Source organism: Bubalus kerabau, chromosome 1 (assembly GCF_029407905.1).
Source record: "Bubalus kerabau isolate K-KA32 ecotype Philippines breed swamp buffalo chromosome 1, PCC_UOA_SB_1v2, whole genome shotgun sequence".
Classification (NCBI taxonomy): domain Eukaryota; kingdom Metazoa; phylum Chordata; class Mammalia; order Artiodactyla; family Bovidae; genus Bubalus; species Bubalus kerabau.
The window spans coordinates 177,304,581-177,322,521 of NC_073624.1; the positions used below are offsets into that span (position 1 = coordinate 177,304,581).

General features: G+C 50.5%; 1 protein-coding gene across 1 annotated transcript in view; it reads left to right on the forward strand.

Moving 5' to 3' along the window:
- Positions 1–16,792, forward strand: part of NOTCH3 (notch receptor 3) — a 39,696-nt gene extending 22,904 nt beyond the window's left edge. Inside the window, exons 26-33 of the mRNA XM_055542417.1 lie at positions 1,266–1,420; positions 1,497–1,719; positions 3,184–3,268; positions 5,253–5,415; positions 8,483–8,787; positions 9,053–9,200; positions 13,757–13,854; positions 14,674–16,792. Coding sequence (XP_055398392.1) covers positions 1,266–1,420; positions 1,497–1,719; positions 3,184–3,268; positions 5,253–5,415; positions 8,483–8,787; positions 9,053–9,200; positions 13,757–13,854; positions 14,674–15,729 — 2,233 coding nt within the window. The 3' untranslated portion in view covers positions 15,730–16,792. The remainder of the gene's footprint in view (positions 1–1,265; positions 1,421–1,496; positions 1,720–3,183; positions 3,269–5,252; positions 5,416–8,482; positions 8,788–9,052; positions 9,201–13,756; positions 13,855–14,673) is intronic.
- The last annotated feature ends 1,149 nt before the right edge of the window (positions 16,793–17,941 follow it).

The following is a 17,941-nucleotide window of genomic DNA, read 5'->3' on the forward strand; positions in this document are numbered from 1 at the left end:
GGATGACATGGGGACACTGAGTCCTAAAGATTGGTTGAAAGAAATTAGCTCAGAAAAGAGAAGTGGAAGGAGCAGAGACAGTAGGAGACCCAGGGCTTGGGGTACTGGGTATCCTGAAGAAGGAAAAAGTTTGGAGGGTTGGGTTCCTGGAAGCAGAGCCTGAGATTCAGATATATGCAATGTATTGAAAGGGTGCTCTGGGTAGATAGGGGATGAGGGAGGCAGGATGGGACAGGGGCAGGAACTGAGGCAGGAGGGAGCCTCAGCCAGGATCGGGCCACAGCCTGATCCCTTGGAGAGCTCTGGAGGATAAAGTTGGTCCCGCCTTGAGACAGAAGGGCCAGCTTTTGTACACATCAGTCGATCCCTGGCCTAGGGCTTCCCTAAGTGGTGTCACCTCCTAAGTGAAGGGCTCCCCACTTTGCTGAGGCCAGTTCTCTGGGGGAAGGAACAGCTGTCAACTGTTAGAAGCCAGTGCTCATAGCAGGCAGGAGATGGATGCACCAGCCTGAGAAAGGAGATGTTGATGGAAAAACAGTGGCCGTTGGATTCATGACTTAGAGGACACTGGTGACCACAGCAAGACTGGCTTGGGAATTGACAAGGAACTTTAAGCATATGCAAAAGCAGATCAGGGTTATGCACATCTAGGTACCTAGGACCAAGCATTGACAATGAACGCATATGGCCATTCTTTATATATATATTTATATCTTTGGCTTCGCTGGGTCTTAGTGGCACACGGGATCTTTGATCTTCTTTGCGGGGTCTTTAGTTGTGGCATGTGGGATCTAGTGCCCTGACCAGGAACTGAACCCAGGCCCCCTGCGCTTGGCGCTGGGAGTCTTAGCCATTGGATTATGAGGGAAGCCCCCCATATGGCCATTCCTGTTTCACATATAGTCCCTTCGATTTGTCCTAGTTCCCATGCTATGTCAAAATAATTCCTAGATAGTGGGTCACTTCATATGTAGACATTTCAGCATGCTTCTCTAAATACAAAAGCTCTCTTCTTAAAAGCACTGTAATACCATGATCACAGCTAAAAAATAAATATCCTTAATATCACCAAATATATCATAAGTGGATTAAAAGAAACGATAGTTTGAGGGGATGTGGCAGGATTGGATGCCGCATGGGAGTTAGTGGTGACCTGGTGAGTAGAGATGCTCTTCTGAGCGAGGTGTGGGGAGGTGGGCGGGGCCTGGGGCGGGGCTTCTGGCAGTGCCTGCTGAGCCTCCTGTCCCTCCACTGTGTCTCCGCAGCTCTGTAGTGATGCTGGAGATTGACAACCGTCTGTGCCTGCAGTCACCGGAGAACGACCACTGTTTCCCTGATGCTCAGAGCGCGGCAGACTATTTGGGAGCGTTGTCGGCAGTGGAGCGCCTCGACTTCCCCTACCCACTGCGGGCGGCGCGGGGTGAGGCCCGGCCCGAGGTAGGGGGATGAGGGTGGGCCTGGACCCCTGGTAAAGACCCCCTGCTTCCTGCCCGCAGGGGAGTCAGTGGAGCTGCCGGAACCAAGCGTGCCGCTGTTACCGCTGCTGGCGGCCAGCGGCATCTTCCTTTTGGTCCTCCTGGTCCTCGGCGTCATGGTGGCCCGCCGCAAGCGTGAGCACAGCACCCTCTGGTTCCCCGAGGGCTTTGCGCTGCACAAGGATGTGGCCGTGGGACACAAGGGCCGGCGGGAACCCGTGGGCCAAGACGCGCTGGGCATGAAGTGAGGACCCTACCCGATCCCTCACCCCGTCCCTGACTATGGCGGGGCCTGAGCCCTTGAGCCCACCTTCACCTGACTCAGACCTCTGACCCCTACCTGACCCTAACTTCAGACTCCAGCTTGGACATCAGTGTTTGTCTCCTTGACCAACGACTCCATAATCCCTAAGGGATCACCCCTGATTTGTGACCCTTGATCCCCTTTCCTATGGTCCAGTTCCCTGACTCAGATTCTACTGTGACAACCCCCTCCCCCCACTCCAGCCTCTCACACTTCACCCTGATACTCAGAATGTGTTCCCACATGACCGTGGACCTCATGACCTCTGTCTGCACCTCAACCCTTCACTGGACCCCCTGATCCTATCCTCTGTGAACCCCAGTACCACCTCTGGCTCTAACCTACCCTGACTTTTTTTTTTTTTTTGGTTTTAATTTTTTATTTTTTAATTTATGAAAGTATGATAGCACATTTACAGAAGACTTGGAAAATACAGAAGAAAGTTACATATAGTTCCACTGTATATTACAATTATTTTTTAAGTAGATAAATTAAGATTTTTCATTGGAGTTTCAATATCAAACTCTCAAAAAATTAACAGAATGAATAGACAGAAAAGCAGAGGGATATGGTAGACCTGAAAAGCAGTATGAGCCAATTCAACATAATTAAGATTATACAATTTTCACATAACAGCAGGGTACAAAATCTTCAAGTTCCCATAGACTATAAACCAGGAGATACTGGCCCATACCCAGGGTCATAAAACAAGGTGCAAAAGTGTCATGGTCTAAACGTATTGAAATCATATAGAGTCTGTTCTCTTGTCACTGGAATCATGTTAGAAATCAATATCAAAAGAAATCTGAAAATAACCCACATATTTACAAGAGCACTGTGACATTTACCGAGAGATCTTTGACTTAGCCATTGAAAGCCTCAAGAATAACCTACCCTGACTCTTGACCTGACCTCTCTTTCCACCCCAACTCAGTGCTCATTCCCCATGATCCTCAGTCCTGGCCTTGGCCATGATCTCCACCTCCCTGACCGGCCCCTCAAAACTCCAGCCCCACCCTGTCCTAACCCCTGAATTTACCTCTCCTGTGACCCTCTGCCCTCTGCTCCCTCTCCACAACCTCTCTATTCCTGGCTACATCTCTCACCTGCTATGAGGATAACTCTGTCTTCCATGACCTACGATGTCATCTACTGTAACCCATGCTGTATGCCTGTGACCCTCACCTGTCCCATAGACATCTATCTGCTCTGACCTCTGACTCCACTCCTGTCCCTTCCCCAGTTCCACCTGACTGTCACCCATCACAACCCCTGACAGTACCCCCTGCAACCTTGACCGCATCCTGCATCCCATCCTTGGACCCTATCTCTTGACCCTGTGTGCCCTGCCCCTGCTGACCCCATTGTCCCTTCTCCCCTCCCCCTTTCCCACTGTCCCCACAGGAACATGGCCAAGGGTGAGAGTCTGATGGGGGAGGTGGCCACCGACTGGATGGACACAGAGTGCCCAGAGGCCAAGCGACTGAAGGTTGTGTTCCCTCCTGTGACCCCTGCCCTCAGGGTCCTGGGTGGGGGCCCAGTGGTCAGTGGGAGAGCCAGGGGAATCCCTGCTGTCCCTGGTTCTGGAGAACAGTCACGGCAACCACCCCATCCTGCTCCTGGCGTCTTTCCAGAGGGGATCCCCTATCCCAGAGAGTGACTCTGCATTCTCTCTGATGTGGCTACCTTAGGCCAGCGTGCCCAGCCTGAGAACACCCCCAGCTAGTCTTTTCCTGTCCAGGGGCCACACCGATGGGCCCTGTCTTTGTCAGCGAGAGTTGCCATAATGAAATACTGCAGACTGAGTGGCTCAAACAACAGACACTTATTTTTCTCACACCTCTGGAGGCTGGGGCTTCCCAGGTGGCACTGATGGTATAAAGAACCTGCCTGCTAGTGCAGGAGAGGCAGGAGATGTGAGTCCAGTCCCTGGGTCAGGAAGATCCCCTGGAGGAGGGCATGGCAACCCACTCCAGAGTTCTCTCCTGGAGAATCCCATGGACAGAGGAGCCTGGTGGGCTCCATAGGGTTGCACAGAGTTGGACACGACTGAAGCGACTTAGCAGGCACAGATACACACTGGAGGCTGTAAGTTCAGGATCAGTGCACTGGCAGGATTGGCTCCTGGTGAGGGCTTCTTCTTATCTTGTAGAATGTCTCTTCTCACTGTGTCCTCAGATGACCTTTCCTCTTTGTGTGCAGAGAATGAGGGAGAACTGTGGTGTCTCTTCCTCTTCCACTGGTCCTATTGGATTAGGGCTCCACCCTTATGATCTTATTTAACCTTAATTACTTCCTTAAAGGCTCTGTCTCTAAATATAGTCATGTTGGGGGATTAGGCCTTCATCATATGATTTTTGTTGTTGTTCAGTCGCTAAGTCATGTCTGATTTGGCGACCCCATGGACTGTAGCACGCCAAGCTTCCCTGTCCTTCACCATCTCCCTGAGTTTGAGTTTGCTCAAACTCATGTCCATTGAGTTGGTGATGCCATCCTACCATCTCATCCTCTGTCATCCCCTTCTCCTCCTGCCTATGTTTTAATGTTTGTTAAAATGGATACTTCTGTTGCAAATGACAGCCAAAGAAATCTGCTTGCCCCAGGCTTTTTTTTTTCTTCTTTATTTCTCATCCAAAAGTGGGTGTTAAGTATATGGTGCAGAATGTTTATGTGGGTATTGTGAAATTATTGCATCATCTCTTTTTTTTTTTTTAAGTTAATTAATTAGTCCTTGGCAATGCTGGATCTTTGTTGCTTTGGGTGGGCTTTCTCTAGTTGTGGTGACTAGGGCTACTCTCTAGTTATGGTGGGCAGGCTTCTCTTGTTGCAGAGCATGGGCTCTAGGGCCGAGGGCTCAGTAGTTGTGGCGCCCAGGCTTAGTTACTCTGAGGCATAGTGAATCTTCCTGGACCAGGGATCAAACCCATGTCCCTGCACTGGCAGGTGGAATCTTAACTATTGGACCACCAGGGAAGTCCCTGACTGTATCATCTTGATTTTACCAATGAGAAGCTCAGAATTTTAGGGTTACAAGCCTACTGAGTGACCGTGTCAGACACTAAATCTACATTGAAGGGTGTCCCATCCTCCAGGACCTTTTCTGGTTGGCTGTCTGTCACCTGGCTGTCCCCTTTTATGAAATTAAACTCCCCACCTTAAGTTTGGATCTGATTTGATCAGGCTTTGTTTAGTCCTGCTGTGTGTGCTCAGTCGCTCAGTCATGTCTGACTCTTTTCAACCCCCATGGACTGTAGCCTGCTAGGTCCCTCTATCCATGGGATTTTGCAGGCAAGAACTGGAGTGGGTTGCCATTTCCCACTGAAACACCTGGGAAGCCCCTATCAAGCAGGATGTTAATGGCTTCTCGGCACCCGCCGTGTGTGCATCTCTGTGAGAGAAATCTGTGAGAATGCCCAGATGGTTCCTCTGTGTCTCCCAATTCCTTGTGAGAACCTGGGTGCTTGTGCCTCCAGGTGGAGGAGCCTGGTGTGGGGACTGAGGACGCTGTGGATTGCCGCCAGTGGACTCAACACCACCTGGTTGCCGCCGACATCCGCGTGGCACCAGCCATGGCCTTGACACCGCCGCAGGGTGACGCAGATGCAGATGGCATGGATGTCAACGTGCGCGGTCCAGGTCAGTGATGGCGCCCCTGCCTCCAGAATGCCCTTGATCCATCCTGCTCATGAGAGGTTCCATCTGAGTCTGTGCTCTGTGAACAGCTGGGTGTGTCTGGCTGTCTGTCAGTGGGTTAATCAGTCCTGTTAATCAGGACTCTTGGTTGTAAGTGATAATAGACCAACTCAAGCTAACTTAAGTAAAACAAGCAATTTACTGGCTCTTGTAAACAGAAGCTTCAGGCACATTTGGATCCTGGACTTGTCAGCTTTTGGTTCCAGTCCAGGCAGTCTTTCTCCTGTAGGCATTACACAACCTTTTTCTCATCTGTAACAGCGAAAGTCCCAGGATGAGGGTTTTTTTTTTTAATGTAACTGATATGTTTAAATTTAATGCACACACTCTTGTTGATGATCAAACTATTGTATCTTTGGCCAATGAAAGGTATTTATTTTTAAAAAATTTTTGGCTGCACTGGGTCTTCGTTGCAGTGTGTGGGCTCTTTGTTGCTGCTCACAGGTCTTCTCTAGTTGCGGTGCAGGGGCTTCTCCTTGCCGCGGCTTCTCCTGTTGCGGAGCACGCCTCTAGGGTACCCGGGCTTAGTAGTTGTGGCACACGGGCTTAGTTGCTCTGCAGCATGTGGGATCTTCCCAGATTAGGGATCCAACCCGGGTCGCCTGCATTGGTCCGCAGATTCTTAGTCACTGGGCCACCAGGGAAGTCCTCCCAGGATGAGTTCTGATTGGATAGTCTAAGGTCACGTGCCCCGTGTGTGAACCAATCAGTGTGGCCTGGGGCCTGGAACATGCAGATTGACAGGCCTGGGCTATATGCCTGTCCCTGCAGCGGGGGTTTGCCTTTACCTAGGGCTTGAGATAGGAGAAGGCGATGGCACCCCACTCCAGTGCTCTTGCCTGGAAAACACCATGGACGGAGGAGCCTGGTAGGCTGCAGTCTATGGGGTTGCGGAGAGTCGGACACGACTGAGCGACTTCACTTTTACTTTTCACTTTCATGCATTGGAGAAGGAAATGGCAACCCACTCCAGCGTTCTTGCTTGGAGAATCCCAGGGACGGGGGAGCCTGGTGGGCTGCCGTCTCTGGGGTCGCACAGAGTCGGACACGACTGAAGCGACTTAGCAGCAGCAGCAGCAGCAGCAGCAGGGCTTGAGATATGCAGATGACACCACCCTTATGGCAGAAAGTGAAGAGGAACGAAAAAGCCTCTTGATGAAAGTGAAAGAGGAGAGTGAAAAAGTTGGCTTAAAGCTCAGCATTCAGAAAACGAAGATCATGGCATCTGGTCCCATCGCTTCATAGGAAGTAGATGGGGAAACAGTGTCAGACTTTATTTTTGGGGGCTCCAAAATCACTGCAGATAGTGACTGCAGCCATGAAATTAAAAGACGCTTACTCCTTAGAAGAAAAGTTATGACCAACTTAGATAGCATATTGAAAAGCAGAGACATTACTTTGCCAACAAAGGTCCGTCTAGTCAAGGGTATGGTTTTTCCAGTGGTCATGTATGGATGTGAGAGTTGGACTGTGAAGAAAGCCCAGCGCCCAAGAATTGATGCTTTTGAACTGTGGTGTTGGAGAAGACTCTTGAGAGTCCCTAGGACTGCAAGGAGATCCAACCAGTCCATTCTAAAGGAGATCAGCCCTGGGTGTTCTTTGGAAGGAATGATGCTGAAGCTGAAACTCCAGTACTTTGGCCACCTCATGTGACGAGTTGGCTCATTGGAAAAGACTCTGATGCTGGGAGGGATTGGGGGCAGGAGGAGAAGGGGACGAAAGAATGAGATGGCTGGATGGCATCACCGACTCGATTGACATGAGTCTGAGTGAACTCCGGGAGATGGTGATGGACAGGGAGGCCTGGCGTGCTGCGATTCATGGGGTCATAAAGAGTTGGACACGACTGAGCAACTGAACTGAACTGAGGGCTTGAGAATGGAGAATGGGGTGCTAGTGGCTTCCTAAGGGAAATAAGAGCAAATGCTCTTGCAGAGTAGAGCAGACCATGGTGTCTGAATCCTCTGGGGTCTGTCTTTGCCTCATTTTATAATATGCCTCCTGCAGTTCTGATTTGCTTTCGCTCCAAATGACTCGCACCTGTGGCTGTCTTTTGACTCCCATTAGGCCCCCACGTACTTGGTATTTTATGTCCCTCGGTGCAGCTCTTAAACAGTGGATGCAGGTATATGAAAGCCTCAGCTCCTTTGTCTCAAGCTGGATTACAACTCTGGGTACAACTCAGCTTTCAGAGTCCCCCTTTGGGATCAGGCTGAAATTTTGTTGTTGTTCAGACTCTAAGTCATGTCTGACTCTTCCCGACCCCATGGACTGCAGCACACCAGTCTTCCCTGTCCTTCACTGTCTCCCGAAGTTTGCTCAAACTCATGTCCATTGAGTTGGTGATGCCATCCAACCATCTCATTCTCTGTTACCCCCTTCTCCTCTTGCCCTCAGTCTTTCCCAACATGAGGGTCTTTTCCAGTGAATCAGCTCTTCGAATCAGGTGGTCAAAGTATTGGAGGTTAAGCTTCAGCAGCAGTCCTTCCACTGAATAGTCAGGGTTGATTTCCTTTAGGATGGACTGGTTTGATCTCCTTGCTCCAGCACCATGATTCGAAAGCATCAATTCTTGGGTGCTCAGCCTTCTTTATGGTCCAACTCTCCCACCTGTACATGACTCCTGGAAAAACCATAGCTTTGACTAGATGGACCTTTGTTGACAAAGTGAAATAACTCAGGCTGAAATAACTCTCCAGGAATGTGGTCATCGTCCACTTGCTTGACTTTCTTCCTCCCTCGTTCTGTGTACCCTACTGCTTAGGAGGCCTCCTGCCACAAACCAAATGCCTGTGAAGCCTCATCCTGGGTTGGCTCCGGAGTACCTGACACAAGTGTGTGTGTGTGTGCGTGCATGTGCATGTGTGTGATGGGAGGATTGGCCCTTCGATCGTGTACTTCCCCACATACCACTTCCCCCTAATGCAATGCGCTTCCTCCTAATACAGTGCATATTCCCTGGGAAGGCCCTGTGTCTGCCTCCTTTCTGACACACTCCTGGTCCCTGCAGATGGCTTCACCCCTCTAATGCTGGCCTCCTTCTGCGGGGGAGCCCTGGAGCCAATCCCAACTGAGGAGGACGAGGCAGAAGACACATCAGCCAGCATCATCTCAGACCTGATCTGCCAGGGGGCACAGCTTGGGGCTCGGACTGACCGCACTGGTGAGACGGCCCTGCACCTGGCTGCCCGCTATGCCCGGGCTGACGCGGCCAAGCGGCTGCTGGACGCTGGGGCAGACACCAATGCCCAGGACCACTCTGGCCGCACCCCCCTGCACACAGCTGTCACTGCCGATGCTCAGGGCGTCTTCCAGGTGAGATCGGCTTGCCTCTTGGGACTTCAGAGCTGGGACACACATCAGACAGACTTGGATTTGAGCCCTGGTTCTGCCTGTCAGAGCTCATCTTTCTCATTTGTGAAATGGGGATATATGAGTGTAGAGTTGCTGTCAAGTAACTGCTCCCTGAACTCATTGGTTCCATGGGAGGCATTGGTTGGGGTCCTCAGAGGGCTTGGGGGTGCTTCTTGTTCCCTTGTTCTTGCCATGACTCCCCCTGCTGCATCCCCATCTCCCTTAGATTCTTATCCGGAACCGCTCTACAGACCTGGATGCTCGCATGGCAGATGGCTCCACGGCACTGATCCTGGCAGCCCGCCTGGCGGTGGAGGGCATGGTGGAAGAGCTCATCGCCAGCCATGCTGACGTCAATGCTGTGGATGAGCTTGGTAGGCTTTGGGGGGTAGTGATGGGTGGGGGCTAAGACAGTGTCACCTGGACCCTGACTTGGTGTGAACTCACTCACACCTACACTGAGACCCAGTCAGTGAAACCCATGCACTCATAACAGGGTTTCAACATGGACTTACACTCATACATTTAATTTTTTTTTAAATGGCACCCATTAGCCTATATTGTGCTGCAGTGATTTGGAAAAAGGTGCCTTTCCCCATAGGGCTTCCCAGGTGGCTCAGTGGTAAAGAATTTACCTGACAATGCAGGAGACACAGGAGACATGGGTTTGATCCCTGGGTCAAGAAGATCCCCTGGAGTAGGAAATGGCAACCCACTACAGTATTCTTGCCTGGAAGATTCCATGGACAGAGGAGCTTGGTGGGCTACAGTCCATGGTTTCACAAAGAGTCTGACACGACTGAAGGACTGAGCAGGCAAGCATGCCATTCTGCAAGACGCTTTCTTTCCATCTGCTTTGTTAGAAGAGCGTACACTTGTGCCACCTGCTGGACTACTGGTGTAAAATTTGCAAATCGGCCAGTCTGTAGGTGGGGATCACTTCTTGCTTGGAGGTGGCTTGCTTGCCCAACAGCAACCTGCCTTGTGTCTAGAGAACCTCACATAGCCACAGACACACTCGGACTCTCAGAAACATCTTTGGACCTGGGTGTTCTCAGTCTCAGCAGCACTGACATTTGGGGGTTGGATCATCCTTTGCAGTGGGGGCCACCCTGTGCAGTGTAGCATTCTTGGTCTTGACCCATGAGATGCCAGTAGCACCCCACCTCCCAGATATCACAACCAAAAATATCTCCAGACATTGCCAAATGCCCCTTAGAGGAAAATCACCCCTGCTTTAGAAATATGGTCTAGAAGGGTGCTGGCCAATAGAACTGTGTGTGATGATGAAGTACTCATGGTCTGTGCTGTCTAATATGGTAGCTACTGGCAATGCATGGTGATAACTGAGTGCCGAAATGTGGCTGGGGTGAACAAAGAGCTGAGTCTTTTATTTCACTGAATATTTTAAACTTTGTTTTGCCTTTTTAAAAAAATAGCTGAATTGACATGTTATTCGCATACCATGCAATTCATTCAAGGGTAAAATCCAGTGATTTTTTTTTTTTGTATAACCACCTGTGTGTGTGCTAAGTTGGCCTCAGTCATGTCCAACCCTTTGTGACTCCAAGCACTATAGCCTGCCAGGCTCCTCTGTCCTTGGGATTCTCCAGGCAAGAATACCAAAGTGGGTTACCATGCTCTCCTCCAGGGGACCTTCCCAACCCAGGGATTGAACTTACATCTGTTATGTCTTTTGCATTGGCAGCTGGGTTCTTTACCACTAGCGCTGCCTGGGAAGCCCCTTAATATAACCACAAGGCTGTGCAAATATCATCACAATAAATTTTATTTTATTTTTTGTTACAATAAATTTTATTTTCTGTTACAGTAAATTTTAGAATGTTTTCATCACCTGAAAAAGGAGCCTTTGTCTCTTAGCCATCACCCCTCCACACCCTCTCATTTTCTGTGGCCCTTAGACGATTGCTAATGTACTTTCTCTCTATAAGGATTTGTGTATTCTACTTTATATAAATGGAATCACACAATATGTGGTCTTTCTTGGTTGGCTCCTTTCATGATGTTTTCTAGGCTCATGAGCCTGCAAGTAGCAGGTATATACATGGCAGCGTGTACCAGGATTACTTTTTGTTTGTTTTGTGGCCTTACTGTAAGGTTTGCGGGGTCCCAATTCTCTGACAGGGATTGATCCCCAGCCACAGCAGTGAAAGCCCGGAATCTTAACCACTAGGTCACCAGGGAACTCCCTCTTTTTTTAAGAAAACTATTTATTTTTGGCTGTTCTGGGTCTTCGTTGCTGGCTTTCTCTAGTTGTGGTAAGTGGGGGCTCCTCTCTAGTTGCGGTGCATGGGCTTCTCATTGCTGCGGCTTCTCTTGTTGCAGAGCACGGGCTCTAGGGCTCACAGCCTTCAGTGGTTGCAGCTCCGGGGCTCCGGAGCACAGGCTCAGTAGCTGTGCTGCGCAGGCTTAGTTGCTCCAGCATGCGTAGGATCCTCCCACACCAGAGACCGAACCCGTGCCCCCTGTGTTGCAGGGTTCTTAACCACTGGGTTCTTGACCACTAGAACACACAGAGAAACCCCCTTTTTTGTTTTTAATGACTAAATAATACTCTGTTATATGGATGCACCACATTTTGTGTGTGCATTCATCCACTGATGGACATTTGGGTTGTTTCTGGTTTGGGGCTATTATGAATAATGCTGGTGTAGAATTCATGTATCAGTTTTTGTATGGACATGGTTTTATTTCTCTGGGATGTATCCCTAGGGGCAGAATTGCTAGGTCACATGATAACTCTTTTTCACTTTCTGAGGAACTGCCAGATTGTTTTCCACAGTGGCTGCCCTATTTTTCATTCCTACCAACAGTGTATAAAAAAGGTTCCGCTATCGCCACATCCTGACTGAACAACTTGTTTTTCTCTCTTTTTGCACTGTCTCCCTAGTGGATGTGATTTAGTATATCAATGTAGTTTGATTTACATTTCCCTGATGGCCAATGATGTTGAGCATTTTTCCACATTTATTAGCCATTTGTATATCTTTGGAGAAATGTCTATTCAGATTCTTTGCCCATTTAAAAATTGGGTTATTTGTTTTTTTATGATTGAGTTATAAAAGTTCTTCATATATTCTAGGTAGGTCTCTTATCAAACATACAGTAGGTTTATTATATTTGTAGGTTTTCTTTCAGTGGGGACTGTACCCCACGACATATGGGATCTTAGTTTCCCAACCAGGAATCAAACCCCCTACTCCATGCAGTGGAAGCTTGGAGTCTTAACTATTGGACCATCAGGGAAGTTCTTGTAGGTTTTCTTTTTACTTTCTAGATGATGTCCTTGTGTGTGTTAGTCGCTCAGTCATGTCTGACTCTTTCCACCTTCTGTCCACGGAATTCTCAAGGCAAGAATACTGGAGTGGGTTGCCATTCCCTTCTGCAGGGCATCTTCCCAACCCAGGGATTGAACCTGAGTCTCCTGTATCTCCAGCATTGCAGGCAGATTCTTTACCCATTGAGCCACTGGGCAAGCCCTTCGTTCCCCTACCAGGAATCAAACCTTCATCCCCTACAGCAGAAGCTTGGAGTCTTAACCATTGGACTGCTAGGGAATTTCCCTATAGGTTCTTTTTTTACTTTCTAGATTATGTCCTTAGAAGCACAAAAGTTTTTTCATCTTGATTATGTCCAGTTTATCTATTTTTGTTGTTGTTGTTATTGTTGCTTGTGTTTTGGGTGTCATATCTAAGAATCCTTTGCCTAATTCAGTTCAGTTCAGTTGCTCAGTCGTGTCCGACTCTTTGCGACCCCATGAATCGCAGCACGCCAGGCCTCCCTGTCCATCACCAACTCCCGGAGTTCACTCAGACTCACATCCATTGAGTCAGTGATGCCATCCAGCCATCTCATCCTCTGTCGTCCCCTTCTCCTCCTGCCCCCAATCCCTCCCAGCATCAGTTTTTTCCAATGAGTCAACTCTTCGCATGAGGTGGCCAAAGTACTGCCTAATTCAAGGTCTTGTGAAAATTTATTCCTGTGTTTCTTTCTAAATGTTTTATAGTTTGAGCTCTTACATTTAGATATTGGATTCACTTTGAATTATTTTTTGTATGTGGTGTGAGGTAGGGGTCCAACTTTGTTCTTTTGCATGTGGAGATCGGGTTGTACCAGTACCATTTAAATTTTATTTCTTTTTGGCTGTGCGGGGTCTTCGTTGCTGTGTGTGGGTTTTCTCTAGTTGCAGTGACTGGGGGCTACTCTCTAGTTGAAGTGTGTGGGCGTCTCACTGTCATGGCTTCTCTTGTTGCAGAGCATGGGCTCTGGGATCAAGGACATCAGTAGTTGCGGCTCCTGGGCTCTAGACCACAGGCCCAATAGTTGGGGCACACAGGCTTAGTTGCTGCAAGGCATGTGGGATCTTTCCAGATCAGGGATGAAATTTGTGTCCCCTGCATTGGCAAGCAGATTTTCCACCACGGAGCCACCAGGGAAGCCCTCCAGCATGATCTGTTGAGAAAGTTATCCTTTCCCCATTAAACTGTCTTGACACCAATTTAATTAATTAATTTATGTTTTGCTATGCTGTGAAGCTTGTGGGATCTCAGTTCCCTGACCAGGGATTGGACCTGGGCCATAGCAATGAAAGCTTGGAATCCTAACCACTAGGATACCAGGGAACTCCTTTTTTTTTTTTGTAATTTATATAAACTAAAGAACCACACGTGACTGTGGCTGTTGCATTGGACAGCACAGCTCTATGTACAACTTAGTGCGACCCACATAACATGCCCCAAATATGGAAAGTTACATCTACAGCTGTGCACACATGGACCCAAACACGTACTCAGCCTACCCTCCCCCCATCCCAGCCCATATTCTAGACACTCCTGTCCCCCCCCCCCCGTGGGGGAGGGGCAGCTAATGAGCCAGGTCCTGACCTTGACCTCCCCTCACTTCCCCACAGGAAAATCGGCCTTACACTGGGCTGCAGCTGTCAACAACGTGGAGGCCACCTTGGCTCTGCTCAAAAACGGAGCCAACAAGGACATGCAGGATAGCAAGGTGAGCCCCCGCTTTTGGTTCACCTTCAGCCCTGGAACAGCCTCCACAGGCAGCAGAGAGCAGATTGGGGGAGGCTGGTGGGGACATTCACCCTGCCTGTAGCCAGCGTTCACGTGGGATCAGGGCCCAAGAGGTTCCAATAGTGGATCAGGGGAGGAAGTGTATGGCAGTTGCTGGTGACCTTGGGCAAGTTACGTAACTCTTCTGAACTTCTGTTCACATTTTTGAAATGGGGAAGCAACAGTACCCACCTTATCGCCTCTTCCAAGGATTCAGTGAGCTAATGCTTTTGTAAAGTGCTTAGAGGATCCTCAACAAAAGATAGCTATTATGACTGTTGTTTGAAAACCCTTGCAAGATGGTATTACTCTCATTTTACAAATGGAAAAATGAGGTTCAAAAGAATGCAGGGGTAGATTCCATCTTTATCTAAAATTTCCATGTTATATTTGTTATGTATATATTTTTTGCATTAATCTTAACTTTAAAAACTGCATTAAATACCATTTATTTTGATAGCATAATTTTTCACCACCCCCTTAAATTCTGTGCCTAAGGTGAGTGCCTCACTCTCCTCACTCTAGTCCTGGCTTTGGGGCCTGAAGTTTCTTAATAGGTGCTGGATGAATAGGGCTTTAAGGAAAGAACTTGCCCAGTTTTTCATCCAGGCAGAACTGAGATTCCAATCAAGCTCTGTCTGGCTGCAGAGTATGAACTCCTAGCTCTGTTTCCCCCAGAGACTAGAGGCCTCTGTGACGTTAGGCAGGACTTAACCTGACTCTTGACCCTGACATCTTGTGGGTTCCTGGGCCCCCACAGGAAGAGACTCCATTGTTCCTGGCCGCCCGGGAGGGCAGCTTCGAGGCGGCCAAGCTGCTGCTAGACCACTTTGCCAACCGGGAGATCACAGACCACCTGGACAGGCTGCCCCGGGACGTGGCCCAGGAGAGGCTGCACCAGGACATCGTGCGCTTGCTGGACCAGCCCAGCGGGCCCCGTAGCCCCGCTGGCCCCCACGGCCTGGGGCCCTTGCTCTGCCCCCCCGGGGCCTTCCTCCCCGGCCTCAAGGTGGCGCAGTCTGGGGCTAAGAAGAGCCGGAGGCCCCCGGGGAAGGCGGGGCTGGGGCCGCAGGGCACCCGGGGACGGGGCAAGAAGCTGACGCTGGCCTGCCCCGGGCCCTTGGCCGACAGCTCGGTCACGCTCTCGCCCGTGGACTCGCTGGACTCCCCGCGGCCCTTTGGCGGGCCCCCCGCGTCCCCTGGGGGCTTCCCCCTCGAGGGGCCCTACGCAGCCGCCACGGCCACGGCCGTGTCTCTGGCGCAGCTGGGTGGCGCGGGCCGGGCGGGTCTAGGGCGCCAGCCCCCCGGGGGCTGCGTGCTCAGCCTGGGCCTGTTGAACCCCGTGGCCGTACCCCTCGACTGGGCCCGGCTGCCCCCACCCGCCCCTCCAGGTCCTTCCTTCCTGCTGCCGCTGGCCCCGGGACCCCAGCTGCTGAACCCTGGGAATCCTGTGTCCCCCCAGGAGCGGCCCCCACCCTACCTGGCCGCCCCAGGACACGGCGAGGAGTTCCCTGCGGTGGCTGGGGCCCATGGTAGCCCCCCCAAGGCCCGCTTCCTGCGGGTCCCCAGCGAGCACCCTTACCTGACCCCATCCCCCGAGTCCCCCGAGCACTGGGCCAGCCCCTCCCCGCCCTCACTCTCGGACTGGTCTGACTCCACGCCCAGCCCGGCCACTGCCACCGGGGCCTCGGCCACAGCTGCTGGGTCCCTGTCGGCCCAGCCGCTCCCCCTGTCGGTCCCTGGCGCTCTTGCTCAGGCCCAGACCCAGTTAGGGCCCCAGCCTGAAGTCACCCCCAAGAGGCAAGTGTTGGCCTGAGGGCTCCCCAGTTCCTGGATTTGGGGAGGCTGAAGGGGCTCCCGGTCATGATTCCCCTCTCTCTCTCCCCTTTTAGTCCATTTCATTCTGTTTCTTGTTTTCTCCTGCACCCTGCTCTCCTTGCAATGTGACCAAGATAGGTCACCAGCCTAGGGCTTCAGTCTTCCTTTATTTATAAGGGGTGCAGGCTGACCCTCACCCTTGGGTCCTGTGGTGAGTCTAGGACATCCGCCTGCCTCTCCCCTCATCCTGTGGCCAACACCCCCCTACCCCCATTCTGTTTTCCCCCCCTTTTCTTGCCTTCTCTGGCCCCCCTCTCTCACTCCTCCTGCTCTGACACAAGTGGATTATTATTATTTTTTTTTACATTTTGTATAGAAACAAATTCATTTAAACAAACTTATTATTATTATTATTTTTTACAAAATATATATATGGAGATGCTCTCTGCCCCCCTGCGAACCCCCCCCAGTGCCCCCGTGGGGCTGAGTCTGTGGGCCCATTCGGCCAAGCTGGATTCTGTGTACCAAGTACACAGGCATGACCGGGCTCCTGTGTACCAAGTACACAACCCTGGTGTGTACCAAGTAGGCACCCTTGGGCGCACCCTCCGGGGCTAGGGGTCGGGTGAGACTTGGGAGCCTCCTCCCTGCTCCACCTCCCTCACTTCACTGCATTCCAGATGGAACTTATTCTAGAGCTTTGCCCTCTGGCCCAAGAGAGCCCGCCCACAGTCCCCCCAACCCCATCCTAGGGTGTGGGCCTTCTCCCTTTGGGAGCTGGGAGGGTGGGGTGGCTGGTGGGACTATGAGGACCAAGGGAGATGTGTGCATTCTACTTTGTCTCCCTGTAAACAATGGGCCTGCAGGAAGAGAAGGAGCTGCCTGCCTGGCACCTCTTCTTCCTGGTACTCCCCTGGCCCAGCCTCAGGGCAAAATAGAAGTATTTGTAGGCTATTTTTGTAATATAGCTTCTGGTCACAATCCCTGTGTAGCTAAGTCCCCAGGCCTTGCATTGTACAGCCCCCTGTTCCGTCACCACCTAATAAAGGAATAGTTAACACTCGGTGTCATTGTGTGTCTAGGTGAGGAGGGGTGGCGGTAGTGTGGGGTTTCGGTCTCTTCAGCATTAACTTTGAGACAGGCTGAGACACGGGACCTGGGACCCTTTCCTGCAGTGCTTGCACCTAGACAAACATCTCCTGGAGCAACAAAATACAAAGAAACTATAAGGGACTAAAAATACCTGCAGGCATGTGTACTGGGGGCAAATTACGGACAATAAGATATGAAAAGACCAGAAAACCCCAACTGCCGCCTCTGAAGAGCTGGGAGCAAGAACAGGGTACTGTGCATGCCTCCTGCACACAATACCACCTGAGGGCTGGGTACCACCTAAGCCACCCCTCCAGCTCAACCCCTGGACCCCCCGCCCCCACTTACCCCATATAAGGAACCAGCTTGTCCCTCTCTGCTGTTGGGAAATGAGCAAGTAAAGGGAACCTGTTGCTTGTTCTTACTCCCCACTGCTGCAACAGCGGTCCCAACAAAACCTTGCCTGAATTTCTTATCTGGCCTCTGATCAGTTCTATTGATGAAGGTGTCCAAGAACCCTGGTTGGTAACTTGAGCTTTCATCTTGGGACCAAACTGTCTGGTTCACCTGCTGACCCACTTTTGCTTCCTCTTTTGATGGATGACTCCATTGATTGGACTAGGGATGGCCACCTGACTAAAGTTGAGCCAATCAGATTCTTGCTTGAGAATGTTTTTAAAATGAGGATGCCAAGAAAGCTATCATTTGGTGGAGCTACTAAGGCCAAGACAGATGAAGAAATACTGATGGACAATTTGGGGTGCTGGGTACTGATGAGAAAACAGCAGAAGACTGGAACTATGTAGTCTTCTTTGGGAGGATCAGATTCTATGGGAGAATCAGAGATGAGTACTCAAATGGTTCCAGGATGTTGAGTACTTCATTTCCAAATGGAAATTCCAGTTAATTGAACATATATTCCATTGACATCAATGTTATTCGTTGTTCAGTCTCTAAGTCGTGTCTGACTCTTTGTGACCCCATGGACTGACTGCAGCATGCCAGGCTTCCCTGTCCCTCACTATCTCCTGGAGTTCACTCAAACTCATGTCTATCGAATTGGTGAGACCATCCAACCACCTCATCCTCTGTCACCCCTTTCTCCTCCAGCCCTCCAT